At 34.6% G+C, this 16,941-nt stretch overlaps 1 protein-coding gene across 3 annotated transcripts in view; it reads right to left on the bottom strand.

Moving 5' to 3' along the window:
- LOC149417583 (uncharacterized) overlaps nucleotides 1-16,941 on the bottom strand; it is a 44,920-nt gene that overhangs the window by 15,854 nt on the left and 12,125 nt on the right. For all 3 annotated transcript variants that reach the window (XM_089640418.1, XM_089640420.1, XM_089640419.1), the window contains exons 6-14: nucleotides 14,279-14,497; nucleotides 10,795-11,069; nucleotides 10,334-10,541; nucleotides 9,255-9,381; nucleotides 7,803-8,022; nucleotides 6,463-6,600; nucleotides 4,995-5,093; nucleotides 1,258-1,465; nucleotides 484-551 (exon numbers count right to left, since the gene is read on the bottom strand). In XM_089640418.1, the coding sequence (XP_089496544.1) occupies nucleotides 484-551; nucleotides 1,258-1,465; nucleotides 4,995-5,093; nucleotides 6,463-6,600; nucleotides 7,803-8,022; nucleotides 9,255-9,381; nucleotides 10,334-10,541; nucleotides 10,795-11,069; nucleotides 14,279-14,497 (1,562 nt within the window). The remainder of the gene's footprint in view (nucleotides 1-483; nucleotides 552-1,257; nucleotides 1,466-4,994; nucleotides 5,094-6,462; nucleotides 6,601-7,802; nucleotides 8,023-9,254; nucleotides 9,382-10,333; nucleotides 10,542-10,794; nucleotides 11,070-14,278; nucleotides 14,498-16,941) is intronic.

Raw genomic sequence — 16,941 nt, 5'->3', positions numbered from 1 at the left:
TCAATATCAAGGATTTATTTGTCAATGTTGGTTGTGACAGCTGTCAAAACCATTTTTATAATAAAAGTGTATCAAAAACAGCAATCAACGTGAAAAAATCCAGTCTTGCGGCACCAATAACGTGACATATGAAAAATCATGTCAACGTGTTTATTTTTGTGCTAACCACAAAGCATTCAAAGTAAATGTGTGAACCCTTACACTGCGGATGCTGAAGTATTAAGATTTAATATTTCGACAGAAGCAAGCCTTTTTAGCTGGCAGTAGTCATTAAATTTAGGATTGAGAAAAGCTGACATACAAAACGATTACACTTATCATTAGGATGGAAAATTCTTTGTGTAAGAAAGGTATGAATAATTTCAATGAGACAGACAGTATTCTTCTTATAGTCAGCATTCTAGGGATTGTCCAAATGATCTGCTTGCAGCAAAAAAAGATTACAGTATCACAACAATAATAATGCAAAAACATTTTACATACCTTGGCGGGAGTTGGTGGCACCTCGAGATGATATCCTCGCTCGCATAGGTCCTGAAGTCTCCTGATACCTGCATAGATATAACCTCATATTAATAAATATGTAGTATTATTGAGATAATGCTGTTTTTGTGCAGATCCATTCAAATTATGAATCATATACGGTAGGTGATTAGTGGGGGTGACGCTGAATTAGGTACCAATTGAACAACTCATTATTAGTATAAATACCGGGTTTTATCGTAATTAGGTCATTAGTCTTTGAGCTTTCGTCGACCAAACAAGTCAATCAATCAATTCCTTACCAAGCAAGGAAAATCAGTTCAGATCATACTGAAAGAGATGTCATCCGTTTACGGGGACTCTTGTCCAAGTAAAACTATGGTTTAAAAGTGGCATACCCTCTTTAAACAAGGCAGGGAGTCGCTTGAAGACGACCCACGGCCAGGAAGGCCTATTGAGGTGATTACTACGGAATTTATTCAAAAAGTCGAAATATTAATAATAGAAAATGCCTGACTAAAGAAGAAACAGCTCGCAGAAATGGTTGGAGTATCAGATACAACCATTTTCAAAAAATCAGTGGATCGTTACGACTGATGATTAAAAATCAATGCTTATGGCCAGAGGCATGTGCTGAACCCATGTTTTAACAAAATGCGAAAAAATTTCATCAATTTAATGAAACGTGAACTGATGATTTTTTTCTTCTAATCCACTAATTTCTCCATAATTTGGCTGTAAATTTGATTCAGCAAACAACAAACGGGCACTTACCAGCGCTCCTATCATTGGAATATTTATGTTCCCAAGCATCAAATAGCCGGTTGTAATATCTGGGTCCAGCGAAGAAGTCCAGGTAATGGCTGGAGTCGACCGTGGGGAAGATTCTCTCCAGGTTATTCCTCTGCGTGAACTCATCTTCCGATTGGATCAGGTGGCGCACGTCATCGGGGGTGAGGTTGGTGAGGATATCGGTGATATACTGGAAATGCAACTCAATTAACCCATTGACACACGAAGCCGGAGAAACGCCGGTCTGTCTTTGCGTAATCATTTTATGCATAAAAAATCATTGACAACAACTTTATTCATGTAAATATCATTGATAAAATAATTACAAATTATATTATATATATACAGGCAAAAAAAAACAGAAACATCTTTAACAACTAGTGAAGGAATCGTGTATACGCTGATGGAGCCATATACTTCAGATGGGTACACAGTGTTCCTAGACAACTGGTATTCATCTCGTTTTATTTCAAAATTTGAAAAATTAGAAAGTAAATGCAGTAGGAACAGTTCGTTGCATGAGGAAAAATATGCCACCAACGTACAGAATAAATGCAAAAAAAACAAAAGAAATTGAAACGAGGTGATGCCCAAATTTTGTTTAGCCATGACATAGCTACAATAAGATGGATTGACAAAAAAACCATTCATTTGCTGTCAACCATGCATTCAAATATTTCTATGACAGGTATGGGTAAAAATGACTAAAACACAAATACCATACCCTTCCAAACTGCCTGGAGATGAAGATTAAACAAATATCCAAATAACAACAAAAAAAAATATAGTTCTATGTTGTACCATTTTAATTTTATGTGAAGCTTAGTGTTAAGGTTTCTTTGAAAAGTTCTAATAATTGAATAGTGTTTTTAATTAACAAATTAAGGCGATGCCATAAGTAGTAATGCAAAATCATGTGTTTTTGGTTTGAAAATTCGGTCGCCTAGAAATGTTTCAGATGTTTTAATTAAATACTGCGAGTAGAATACATCCTGGCCTTTGATATAATGGAGTATTTTTTAGATAAGTCTTTTTATAAACCCAGAAAAAATAATGTATAAGGCCTATGAAAACTGCTTTAAAGTTCAAAATCTCCTACTTACGAACCCATTTTCGGTTATGATTTTATTGTATAATGTGGCAAATTAAGTTATTTATAAAATGATCGAAAAAAACTTAAATATTTATGCCTGAACATAGACAAAATAAAATAAAAGGCACTTTTTGGCCATGTTTTTTTCTTGCATAAATCAAAACAGGCGGATGGTGTTAAGCGGGAATTCAAACCTTATCACCATCTACGTAAGGGTTGTTATTGATAGCAGCTCAATTTAAAATATTACACGACATAGTGCATCGCCTTAAGTCATATTATTAAAACCCTCATTCCAGAAATTGATTGCACAATAACAAATATTATACTATCCTTTTGTTGAAATACCGATGTAAATGAAAGACACGAAGATAAATATAAAAAGAAGACTTGCATTACGATTCGATAATTATGTACATATGGTTGGGACCTTTACAAAGAGATTGGTACAGTAGAACCCCGTTAATTCGAACCCCGATAATTCGAAAAAACGCGTAATTCGAAATTTTCGCAAAAAAAATTTCCGCTGAAAAATTTTTTCATACAAAATTTTTTTTAATTCGAAATTCGTTAATTCGTAATTCGAAATTTATTTTTGTCCGCGCACGAAAATTTGTTCGTGTAATTCGAAAAAATTTGATTTTTGCGAAAATAAATCATAATATTTCGTAAATCTGAATCTACAAGTCAGCCGTGGCGGTAAAACGCCGAAAAATGTATTTTTACGTGGTTATACATCGTCCTAATTAGTATTATTATTTTGTAAATCTGAATCGATTTACACTGGAATGTCGTATTTTTTCAAATTTATTTCGAATATCCGAGTTTAAAGGGCCGAGAAAATACATTTTACGCGGATATATGTCGTAGTTTTACGAGTTTACGCCAAATATCTGCATTTAAAGGGTCGGCCGCGATGAAACTCAGCCGCGTAATTTCGATTTACGCGTAAATATATCGTATTTTTACTAACTTTACTTCCGCGTTGAAAAAATACGGCGCGACGGAAATCGGCCGAAAATTTTCGATCCATGCCGAAATATGACATATTTCTACGAATTTACTTCAAATATCTGAACTTAAAAGGCCGGCCGCGACGAAAAACTGCCGACAAAATTCGATTTACGCGGAGATAAATCATATTTTTACGAATTTATTTCGAATATCTGAATTTGAATGGCCGGCCGCGACGTAATACGGCCGCGAATTCTCGTTTAACGCGGAAATATATCGTATTTTTACGAATTTAAATTCAGATATTTGAAATAAAGGGCCGGCCGCGACAGAAAATTACCGCGAAATCTCGATTTACGCGGAAATATATCGTATTTTTACGAAAATCTCAATTTAAAGGGTAGGCCGCGACCGAAATCGGCAGCGAAATCTCGATTTACGCGTAAATATATAGCATTTTTACGAATTTATTTCGAATATCTGAATTTGAAGAGCCGGCCGCGACGGAATACGGCCGCTAATCCTCGTTTTACGCGGAAATATATCGTATTTTTACGAATATCTCAATTTAAGGGGTAGGCAGCGACCGAAATCGGCAGCGAAATCTCGATTTACGCGTAAATATATAGCATTTTTATGAATTTATTTCGAATATCTGAATTTGAAGAGCCGGCCGCGACGGAATACGGCCGCGAATCCTCGTTTTACGCGGAAACATATCGTTTTTTTACGAATTCAAATTCAGATATTTGAAATAAAGGGCCGGCCGCGACGGAAAATTACCGCGAAATCTTGATTTACGCGGAAATATATCGTATTTTTACGAATATCTCAATTTAAAGGGTAGGGCTAGACCGAAATCGGCAGCAAAAACTCGATTTACGCGTAAATATATAGCATTTTTACGAATATCTGAATTTACAGGGCCGGCCGCTACGGTAATCGACCGCGAAAATAAAGAAATAATTGGTATTAATACGAATTTACAACTAAAATACCACCCGGATTTGAAGAGGCGGCCGAGAAAATCGATTTTCGGCGTATTTTTTTTTTTTGTTTGTTCATAAAATTTCGAATTACGTGGGAATTCGTTAATTCGAAATTTGATTTTTGATGTCCGCTGGATTTCGAATTAACGAGGTTCTACTGTATATAATATTCATGTAAAAACATTGAATACATCCGTCTTTTCTGCTATTGAAATGAGGCTGACGCAAAAGGTAGAACTACACTTCCCGCCGTTAAACATCAATCAACCAAACTGGTAAAACTACCTTTCCCGGCCGAAGTATGTTAAGAAGCTTTTCATTTCGGTCCATTGGAAAACTTTACAAGAGACTTTCACTAATAATCTAGTTCTGACTGCATCCAGACAGCCATTTAAATATGAACGCGAGTTTTGAATTTGAAATGTGAATACTGAACAAGAGTAAAGAGCCAGGAACCAGTGGGACTATGGTATGTCGCGAAGAAGGGAAAGGGAATTTTGAGGCTGCAAACCCTTAAGAATTGGGCAGGACTGTCACAAAATTAAAGATGTCAAAGTGTCCCAAATATAGAGAAAGCTCGATTTCCTGAGCATCTTCTTTGTGTCACAGAAGTCTTCTATACTATACGAGAAAAGAAGGCTATAATATGACCATCAAGAACATTGTAGACACTTAGTACTTACATCCATTCGATTATCGATCTCTGTAAAGTATGTGTGCTTTAGTTTTTCTTCTTTGGACAGATGAACGGTGTAGAGACGCTTATCGTGCAAGTAGGGACCCTGAAAAATAATTAAAACATATCAACATTGAACTGTTAGTAGTAATAAGCAAATAATCCATGGAAAATACTTTGAACATAACAAACACATCAATCTTACAAAATATGAAACCGAAATAAAATCTATCTCCACACAAGGAAGACAACTTCAAATAGAGAGAATTCATTCATTCATTTCCCAGTAGATCAGTTGATTTTAAGCTCGGCTTGGTTGGAATATCGAGCTTAGCGCGGATTGGAACATAATCCGCATATGTATATAGGTCGTAAGCGTACACATCAGCAATATTACAAGTGTTATCAATGATTTTAATAGAGGAATGTGTTTATTTTTTCTTTGTAAAACCAAACCGCTGTGTACTTAGTGGTATATCCATGTTATCTAATGTCATCGCGAGATCACAGATCTTTAAAAATATCAAATGTCAGTTTTAATTTTGTACCCTGACGATGCTCAAGTGTAGCGAAACCGGTCGGTCTTAAAATTAATAAAAATTCGTGGTTTTAAACAAAAAATATTGTTTTTATTTCATTAATATCAAATGTTTTAGGCGAGCTTAATTTACGAGTTGATTTTTTGATAAAGTTCCCCACGTCAAACCCCAATAATTTTAAATAGTATTTGTTTGTCTAGAGTCGATTTAGCCATCTAAAAATTGGGCGAGGATGGGGACCAACTGATATAATAGGGAATTCTCGTGCATTTTGTAAATAATTTATTTCAATAAAGATAATTATTTTATTATGTGCCTCTTTTTTTTCTTTTTTTTTAAATGCATTTTCAATTTTTTGTAGTTGTTTTAAAAATTGCGTGCTATTTCGGCTCTGAAAACGTTCATGCGCCATTTTGACCGCTACGTCACACCTTTGCCGCTGCCGCCGCCATCGGTTTGCAGGATCTACTCGGGCCGGTCAACAATGACGTCATCGTTCGTCCTTAAACGCTTGATCAATCACCGGGCGTTTTTAGCTGCATTGAAATATTTCGTTCGCGCCTGTTTTTAAAGTCATTATAACTTTAATAAATGATTTTTGAAAATTATAAAAACTATGTATTCTTGTGTCTGAAGTGTTTCTACATGTGAATAATTAATAATAAGTGATTTTTTGGTGTGAAGAGAATTCCCTATTAATGTATGTAAGTGATAAATGTACTTCTACGTATGTTATTTTGTGTAAATCTTGTGAAATGTTAGTGGAATCACTGTTTTTGACAAAAACAATAAATAAATACACCTATGGATGTTATTCTATGTATAATATAATATACTATATATATATGTACTGGAAATGTTTTGAATATGTTAATAAATTAAATTACAAATTGACTTAAATATTAGAAAATGGGTTATGAAGATTATAGAAATCACCTTTTCTTTGTCAAGATTATCGACGTTGACTTTCTCGGGCATGTGAAACTGGGCCATGTTTAATAAGGTAGAAACTAGGGGGCCCTTGACATGTAGGTCCAGGGGGGAGGCACTGTGGAGGCTTGGAGATATGTTTACCTGCAAACATAATCACGTTAAAGCGATTGCAATGGGTTTTTATTCCATGTTCTTGTAGCCACGTTTCAGAAATCAAAAGGAATAAAATATAACATGTATCCATACTGTGTTTTAACACACGATTTATATCATAAGGATATAAATATCATTTCAATTTATTTTTAGTAGTTCATTGTCCTTCTCCCACCGGGCCCAACTAGTGGATGAATCGAAAATTGTATTGTGGCTGGATTCCTCGGTGACCGGATAATTCATCAGAACAACAATTCAACACTCCTATAAAAAGTGTTATAAAGTCATTAAAAGTGGTGAAACAAAAACCAGGTTAACCTCTCAGACAAAGACATTTATATACTTTGTGTTCCTTTGAGAACTGTCAAAACGTGATAATTTTTGTGTTATTTACGAGTTTTGCTAAAAGCATCATAACTCACGTCTTGGGAAACGTAGCCTCATTCTAAAAAATGTTTTGGAAAGATTATGAAATTCACTATTGCATTGTGTTGTTATAAGTAAATATTTGCGTTTCTAAATATATATTTTATGAAAACGTCAAAAATATTTAAGAATCGATAACCATTATTTCAAAGCCGTGAAAAATGTACTTTTTTCTGAGTATCATAAAGAAATAACACTTTATCTATTGAAGAAATATAATTAAAAACTATTAGTCACCTCAAAATATTAACCGTCCAAACTAAAATATTTTTAATAAATTATTTAGAAACGCAATAAATTATGAACGAACAAGATGACAGATTCAATTGGCTTAGATAATGCAGTTCTACGTTCCATAGATATTGTTGAATACAGACGCGTAGCGTTATTCATTATCGATACTCTGTTTTTTAAATCATGGCAATCCGTATACTAGTGATGGAAATAAATCGATTTTTGTAAAATCTCGCGCGTTTACGTGAAAAGACGTTCTAATGTCTTGACCGCTATTATCATATTTACGTCTTTTGACGTTCTAATGTTCTGAGTGGTTAAATAGTTACATATGTAACCTATTACTATTTACCTACTTTTCAAAACTTTATAACACATTTTATAGGTGCGTTGAATTGTCATTTTGATGAGTTATCATGGAATCGGATATCTTATTTGAAAACTTTTGATCAAAGGCGGATTCTTGATTTTTTTAATGGTTTTATCAAGTAGTTATGTAACTTAGTAACACAGAATGAATAAATACACACCTCCAAAAGCCATGGTTTCAGATTCTCATCCAACAACACATCGATTCCAAACAACTCGTAGCAGTTGAACCGGGAGCCTAGATTTGACTTGGTCAGGCAACTGATGCTGGACTCTCCACTGATGATGGTCTTGATGACCAGGTCCTTCATGGAGCTCCACAGCTTGTCGGTGTCAATGCCGCGTTCCTTGCGGAGGTATGACATGAGCGCTTGCAAAGTCCTGAGTGGAAAAAAAATTGATGTGAGTAATTCGAGAGGGTATAAAATTTATTATATTTTAGCACCCGCAACCTAATACCTCTAATACCTCCTTCGTGTGCCGATATCAATTTTTTCTTTCAGCTCACCGTGCGCCAGCATATTCTATTTTTGTAATAACTGACTCACAAAATGAAGTTTTTGCAAACTGTACCATTTACCAGATAATGTGTTTAATTTATAAAAATAGTGTATAATCTACCATAAGTAGTTTCCCAGAATAGGAACTTACATTTGGAGAACTGTTTCTTTTCTCTCTGATGTTATAAAAAAATATTTTAAAGAAATACAAAAATATTCTTGAAGTTTTATTATATTTTCTAAGCTAAGTGTTTTTCACAAAAAAAAAAAAATTTTAAAAAACACAAACTGCACATGAGGTGTGCGCATTGAAGAATGACCCAGAAGTAACTGTCATTATTTAAAGATTTACGAATCGAAAAGCAAGAACTCTTATCTCACTGTTTACTTTGTCGCCAATCTAATGAGATTTATTTTATAGTTATTTATAGTAAGCTAAGAAACATCTTTTATGATGCCAAATCCTATGAAAAGAAAGTATGTTTTGATTGTCTCTATAGGCCACAGTGGTTAAGGTAAGAAATTTTTCGTGGCCGATAGACACTTCGACTATAAAGAATTAATGATAGTGTAACCATTCGTGGTCACAGACAAAACACGTAATTACTTATGATACTCTAGCATCGCTCGAGGAAAATTCAACATCTCCTCGTTTACTTACTTCTGTGTCGTTATCTAATATATTGATCTTAATAATTAAATTAATATATACAATATATTAAACCACCTTCTGAATTGGGTTAAATTATTGTTTTCATTTTTTGGTGGATATATTTATTCTGCATACAAACTTCATTCATCCAATTCACGAGAGAATAAAAAACTCCCATATTCTTAGAAAACTAAAAATAGGTTAACTACGTATTCATAAAATTCACGTACACAAACTCATTCACTTGCTCCTAGCATTCACAGTTAAGTTAGTTCACAAATAAGTTTTAATATCTCTTTTATTATGACTGCTTGTGTATTGCACCCACACAAGCATACTGGACTATAAATGAGGATTTCTTGCCTAATATTGTTAAACACGCTACCCAAAGATTTGGGGGGTTGTGAGTTAATGTCAACATTGGGATGAGATGAGAATAAAACAATAAAATTAAGTTTTACCATTTGTGGCCCTGGCAGGCTTCCGCATCCTGGTTGTGTGTGTAGGTCTTGGAAAGCCGGTTAATGGAATAATTGGTGAGGTGCATATAGCGATCGTGCAGACTATTGTTCTCCTCACTGTACTTTACTGAAATAAACAATCGTAAAACAGATATTAACGAAATGATCTTTCAATTATTGGTCGAGTGGTCAGTCACGTGGCAGCTTCAGTAGTGGGTAAAGGAGAGAGTGAAGTGGTTGATCAAGTGGTCGGTCAAGTAATCGATTAACCCTATTACATTTATTTGGGCTACCTTCTTCAGCAACATATAAAGGGGTTACCATATTATATGAATTTCTTTGATTGATCCTGGAGGGTTTCAGGATGAAGGGCACAAGGTAAAAAGGTGTTAGATAGCATCAAGGGATGAACCAGTGTGTATTTTATGCCAAAGAAAAAGGACATAAAACTAGATAACTCCCAAAAATTGGAAAAAAACTATTGTTTATGGTTATGAGACAAATCAAGTGTAGGGAAAGATATAATAAATTAATTATCGGGGATTTTAAATTTCGTCGCCATTTAGACAAAGTCTACAACCCACAAACACAAGTTTTGAGATATCTAAATTTAGAGAAAAAATCTTATTTGAATGCTTTTAATTTTTTTCTAGTACTAGCTTTACCCCGCCACGCATCGCTGTGGCTCAGTTTGTCTGTGCAGATAGAGAAACACTAGCACGTGTTGCTTTTACGTCCAACAGTTTTACAAATAAAGCATGTTTGTCCAAAAGATAGCGCTGTTTTTAAAAAAAAAACACTGTACATGCGTATTCAAATGCAACGTGTCAAAATTTCAAAGCAATCGGAGAAGAAATATTGGAGATTAAAGATTTTGAACAATTGAACATTTACATTTTTATTTATATATTTTTTATAATGCAGATAGTAAAAGTTTGAAATTGAGACCTAAGCGTGAGTAGCCTCCGAGTAAGATTGTCTCTCACGTAGATATCAGTCTAGGACGATGATGCCAGCCAAACATACCCAAACCGTGATATAAACAATAAGTCATTATTATAATTGTATTCCAAACTAACCTGAGGCAAATCTGGCTAGCCCATCCGGGTACAGATAGATACGCAACGGATGCACCGACGTGACCAGCACGTACAGCCGCATGTCAAACTTGCTGCCGTCGATAAGTAGCGGCCGAGAGATGTAACGCTGCACCACCACGGGCCGGCGCTTCGGAATCTGTGTCCAGCGTGACACCACCTTGATGCCAGTGCCGCGAGCTGATGCCGGCTGAGGATTAAGGAGACATCAGTAAAAGATATAATTGTTAAATATTTCTCTAGGGTAGGACTGTAATATGATGATGTCTCTTAAAAAGAAAGAGAAACATTCCCGGGTTACGAATAACCTGACAATATTATTTGAAAAACTCCAAATACCAGATGCGCATTCAATCTTCTTCCGTCTTCGACCATTCGCATTGACAAGGCGCCTCCAGATGTCCCTGTCCTGCTTATAATACCTAACTAAAAGTATTACTCACCGGTTTAATTATCCACTTCTCATTCTGAGCGGCGTACTTCTCCCAGTCGTGCTTTAGCGCCTTCAGATCATGCGGCAGGACGTATGTCTTGGGCATCAAGCCAAACTCCCGGATGCCAAACTTGGACATGAGCTTGTGCAGGTTCCTCCAGAGGCGATCCTTGCGCCCGATCTGGAACGTGCCCGGGAAGTGGTTCATCTTCTGCGAATCCTTCAGGGTCTTGAAGCAGATGGACTTCATGTGCTTACCCCACGTGCCCATCCATTCCATGGATTCTGGAAGAGTAAGCAGATTTGTTAGGGACGCAGAAAATAATGTTTACATTCTAAATTAGGTATCGTCGCTTATAATTGCAGTTTTTTTTTTCTATTTTTATAATAATCTTGTACATTAATTCAACTAGAACAAACGGCATTTTCGCACGTAATGTTTCTTATAACTAAAAATTGGTAGTAAAAAAATAAGTGACACTTCTCCAATAATTAATTGTGGCACCAATTTTTAATAAACATAATGAAGCACTTAATTTTGACAACTCTTTTTAATGACAAAAATCAACAAGTTTCGAAAATAATGGTAACTTCATAAGAATACGCTAGCATGTTGATATTTATCATTAAAAACAGTGGTTAAAACATAGTGTTTTATTACCATTTAATTATTTATCAAATTATAAGAACTCCTATTTACTAGGGAATTTACTAAGATTTTAAGTGATACCTATCGGTGCGTGATTTTTTTTTTATTACATAAATTGAGGCTTACTTTTGGAGAAATCTACATAACAGATTTGCTCAAAATCTACAACAAATGAATAATTTGTATATGTGAAGAAGTTTGTTTTTTATATGAATGTATTGATTTCGAAAAATTTCTAAAAACCACCCTCTCCCTTTTTCCCACTCCTTAGCAGAATTTGGGCACTGCTTGACAAAAGTATGAATGAATAAGGGGAAATCTACGTTAACACTGATTTGTGAGTGGACATAATACATAAAAGTACATTCACATTTCTTCAAAGACTCTACGGTCATTTTGGAATAAAGAATTATTTTATATAATGTACAGGCTACATAATTTATATACAGTGTTTCGATAAAACAAATACTGAAACTCTCAGTGATCCAATAAGAGGTGTTATTTTGTATAGCCCGCTATTTCGGTAGATGTTACTTTTGAAACTGTCATTTTTTGACATTTGACAAGTAGAAACTACGCCATTAATAAAAATGGAACGATACACGCTTCAACAACGAATTGAAATTATTAAAATTCACTTGAGTGAATCAAATGCAAATCATCTTGAGTAATGAGGCCCATTTCCACCTCGGTGGCTTCGTCAACAAGCAAAATTGTCGCATGTGGGGCTCGGAAAACCCAAGAGTTATTGTTGAAAAGCCTCTCTATCCTCAACGTGTGACTGTTTGGTGCGGTTTATGGTCCGGCGGAGTCATTGGACCTTACTTTTTCGAAAATGAGGCTGGAGCAACAGTTACGGTGAATGGATCGCTATCAAGAGATGATTAATGATTTTTTATGGCCGGAATTGGATGGTACTGATCTGGACAACGTTTACTTTCAACAAGACGGCGCTACGTGCCACACAAGCAACGAAACCATTGATCTTTTACGATTGAATATCAAAATAACACCTCTTATTGGAAAACCCTGTACATATGTTGTGTAAAAAATACACTTCTATGAAAATAAATAAATAATCAAAACATCAAATTGTCATGATATAAAAACTTTGAAATAAATCAGTGACACCATCTAAAGCAGCAAAGCGTAAAGGAGAAATGAAAATACTACAACAAATTAATCACAAGTTCTAATGGGTATGCTAATAAAATCAAATTGACAATGATAATAATTTTTAATTACATATTTTCTACTAACTTAGGAAACATAAAAGGGATAAAACTTTAGTAACAATTAAAATAAAAGACAAAAATAACTAAACTATTGATGAATAAAATGGAAATGATATATGCTATTTATGACTAGACTGAGGGGTAATGTTACTAAGAAACTACAGTAATTATTATTGGTAAACCATTCTCAAACATAAAGGACAATTGATTTTTTTTACCGCTCCTGAAGATAATTATGTTTCTATTGAACAAATAAGGAAAATATAAATATCATCCTAGTGATGGGCATAATCTGAAATAATCAATCAAATATCAAAAAATTATGCTTCACACTTATTGCCACGATTCAAATTATAGTGAAATCTTCGCAAACAAACTGAATAAATGATATAGCTAGCAGAATTTATAACTACTGCGATGTTGAGCTCCCGCCAAATAGAAAATCCCCCTCGTGTGCCGACGGTAAAATGACATTTTATATTTCTAGCTCACAGTACTTTCGTAATCAATCACTGTTGTTTTTGTAAATTGTACTGTTTTAACTGATTAACCGTCTTACTAATTAGATTCTTACACGCACGTTCAACGTTGGTGTAGTAAAGCAGACTTTAAGCCTGGTTTAAGACAGTTTTAACCAAACAAAATGCCATTGTAATAAGTCAAGTTTTTCACTGTTATGACCTTCCGCACCGCGTAATAGTAAGGCTGAATGTGTTCACATCTTTACCAAATTTTGTTTATATATATAGAATAAGTAATTTTTCCAAGATAGCTACATATACAGAGAAATAAATTTTTTCAACTCACTTTTTCACAGATAAAATAAATATGTTTGCATGTGACGAAACAACAAGATATTGAGATATATTGTTTCCTTACAAAGCAAATAAAATATATTTATGTGGGCTAGGAGCATTTTTAAGGTTCAAAAACGTTTTATCTAAAATTTCAGTACACATTTCATATGAAATTTAAAAGCTTACAGTCTAACACTTTTTCACTGGAAACCTCAGACATTTTCCTAACTGTATATAATTTACCGATAAATCATTAAATTTGTAGTAATTCTTGAATTAGCAGATATGTGTATTTTTAGGTACGTTAAAAATGAAAACTTCTTATGTGGAAACTTTATAAGAAGGTTTCACTGTATCTATTTTATCAAAATACAACATATGAGTTGTGGAGTTGAAAAAACTGGAAAAGAGTTGGAAATTTCTGCTAGTTTTAATACATTCCCAAAAAGTGTTTGAATACAATATTAATCTTTTAAGTGTTTTATTGTTCAGATATTTAGCATAAAATGGACATACTTTTAATAATAAAGGTGTTTCAAACAGTTTTTTGCGACCATCTCCAGATTTTTTTATTTTTCCAGAGCGGGTTATGCTTCTCCACAACTCATGTTCTAGAGCCATCGACTTGTAAAATGTATATTAATCAACACATTTCAAGTGAAACTCTCAAGTGAAACCAGAAAGAAAAAAACGAAAGCATGAAAACTTCCTAGATTTAACTGGATTCAGCTTGTTATGCGTAGACTTCACACAAAATACAATAAAAAAGTTGAGCGGACGGAATGGGAATGAATGAGTGCGTGCGTGCATTACCTCCCTGAGCGTCGCACTCACTTCGCACGAGCTTGAAGCCCGAGGCGAGCAGCGTGCGGCGCACCACCACGGGCGTGATGGTGGTGAGGCGCCAGCGCAGGTGGCGGGCTACGGACGGCGGGGGGTGCGCTATGGGGGCATCATGCGCCCGGAAGCGCAGGTATGGGGGCACGCGTGCAAACAGCGAGGGCCGCAGCATGTAAGACACCCAGTCTTGATCTATGGGAAAAAATAACAGGTATTAGTAGGCAGAATCGAAGGATAAAAATGAACTAAGACTTATTATGAGAAACAATGTAAAGAAACAATAAACTGTTGAATTATTTTAAAGTTATCAAAATCAGATCGGGTATTGAATTGCTCTTTATAAGTAGGGTGTAGATTAGCTATCCCAAAAGCAGTGCTTTTTTTATGCCAAAAATTCAATATCATCTTTTTTGCTTTGGAATTTTCATGGACAGTAGTGAAATATGTAGGTTGAAACTTCTAAAATCTAGCTCAACACATTGTCATAATTTCACTGAAATGCAAATGTGGCCAGCGCCCAATAGGGGTTAAATAGATTTTTTTTTATTATTTTTTTTATTATTTATTAAAAGTATACAATACAGAATATAGTATATTATATAAAGCATTGTACTCCCAGGAGTTAATAAACTCATTGCGGGAATGATACGCATTACATGAAACATATAGCTGTATGTATTAAATGGACATATGATGGGACATACACAACATTATTATTTCAGATAGTCATTAATAAGATGAAGTTTGAGCATGTTAGTTTGTGTCTTTTTACATTGACTTGCACATTTGATCTCGACATTATAGATAAATAAAAATACCAAGTAATTATCCAATTAACTGGTCCATCCATCAATGTATGTTTGTTGTCACATGCAAGGTGTTAAGGGACGTACTTGACTTACTTTAACCAGCGATTCCTGACATTATTTGGAGTAAAAAATGTCAATGAAATTTTGGTCTCCGGTGACTTTTATCAAAACCAAACAAAAAATCTTCCACATGCCATCACAGGTGACTCAGCCGAGTAACAACCCAATACCTCACCCGGTCCCTAACTGTCCAATACCGACTGTTTTAAGTTGAAAAAAACGCCAATAATGTCACTGGAGATGAATGATCATCAAATTTTTCACTCCAAATAATGTCAGGAATCACTGGTTAAGTACGTCTATACTTTTACACTACTATGAATGTTTCATAAAAATATTTGTAAAACTTATGTGTACTCATGTGGCAAACTTATGTGCGGGTTTTACCAATTTTATCGTTACAGTAGAACCCCGTTAATTCGAACCCCGATAATTAGAAAAAACGAGTAATTCGAAATTTTCGCCAAAAAAATATCCGCAGATAAATTTTTTCGTACAAATGGTTTTTTTAAAACGAAATTTGTAATTCAAAATTTATTTATGTCCGCGCATGAAAATTTGTTCGTGTAATTCGAAAAGATTATTGCTAAAATAAATTCGATTATTGCGAAAATAAATCATAAAAAATTTGTTTATTGAGAAAATAAATCATAAAAAACTCGATTATTGCGAAAATAAATCATAAAAAATTCGATTATTGCGAAAATAAATCATAAAATTTCGTAAATCTGAATCTAAAAGACAGCTGTGGCGGTAAAATGCCGAAAAATGTATTTTTACGCGGTTATACATCGTCCTAGTGAGTATTATTATTTTGTAAATTTGAATCGATTTACACTGGAATGTGGTATTTTTTCCAATTTATTTTGAATATCCGAATTTGAAGGGACGAGAAAATACGTTATACGCGTAAATATGTCGTAGTTTAACGAATTTATACCAAATATTTGAATTTCAAATGGCCGGCCGCAACGGATATCAGACGCGAAATCTCGATAGACGCAGAAATATATCCTATTTTTACGAATTTATTTTGAGTATCTGAATTCAAAGAGCCGGTAGCGAATTCTCGATTTACGCGGAAATATATCGTATTTTTACCAATTTAAATTTAGATATTTTAAATAAAGGGCCGGCCGCGAAGGGAATCAGCCGCAAAATCTCGATTTATGTGTAAATACAGTAGAACCTCGTTAATTCGAAATCCAGCGGACATCAAAAATCAAATTTCGAATTAACGAATTCCCACGTAATTCGAAATTTTATGAAAAAAAAAAAAAAAAAAAAATGCCGAAAATCGATTTTCTCGGCCGCCTCTTCAAATCCGGGTGGTATTTTAGTTGTAAATTCGTATTAATACCAATTATTTCTTTATTTTCGCGGTCGATTACCTTAGCGGCCGGCCCTTTAAATTCAGATATTCGCAATAAATTCGTAAAAATGCTATATATTTACGCGTAAATCGAGATTTTGCTGCCGATTTCGGTCGCGGCCTACCCTTTAAATTGAGATATTCGTAAAAATACGATATATTTCTGCGTAAATCGAGATTTCGCGGTAATTTTCCGTCGCGGCCGGCCCTTTATTTCAAATATCTGAATTTGAATTCGTAAAAATACGATATATTTCCGCGTAAAACGAGGATTCGCGGCCGTATTCCGTCGCGGCCGGCTCTTCAAATTCAGATATTCGAAATAAATTCATAAAAATGCTATATATTTACGCGTAAATCGAGATTTCGCTGCCGATTTCGGTCGCGGTCTACCC

This window comes from Hesperophylax consimilis, chromosome 15 (genome assembly GCF_061612785.1).
Source record: "Hesperophylax consimilis isolate HC1 chromosome 15, BYU_Hcon_1.0, whole genome shotgun sequence".
Classification (NCBI taxonomy): domain Eukaryota; kingdom Metazoa; phylum Arthropoda; class Insecta; order Trichoptera; family Limnephilidae; genus Hesperophylax; species Hesperophylax consimilis.
The sequence above is the reverse complement of the archived record's forward strand: the minus strand, read 5'-3'. Positions and strand labels throughout refer to the sequence as shown.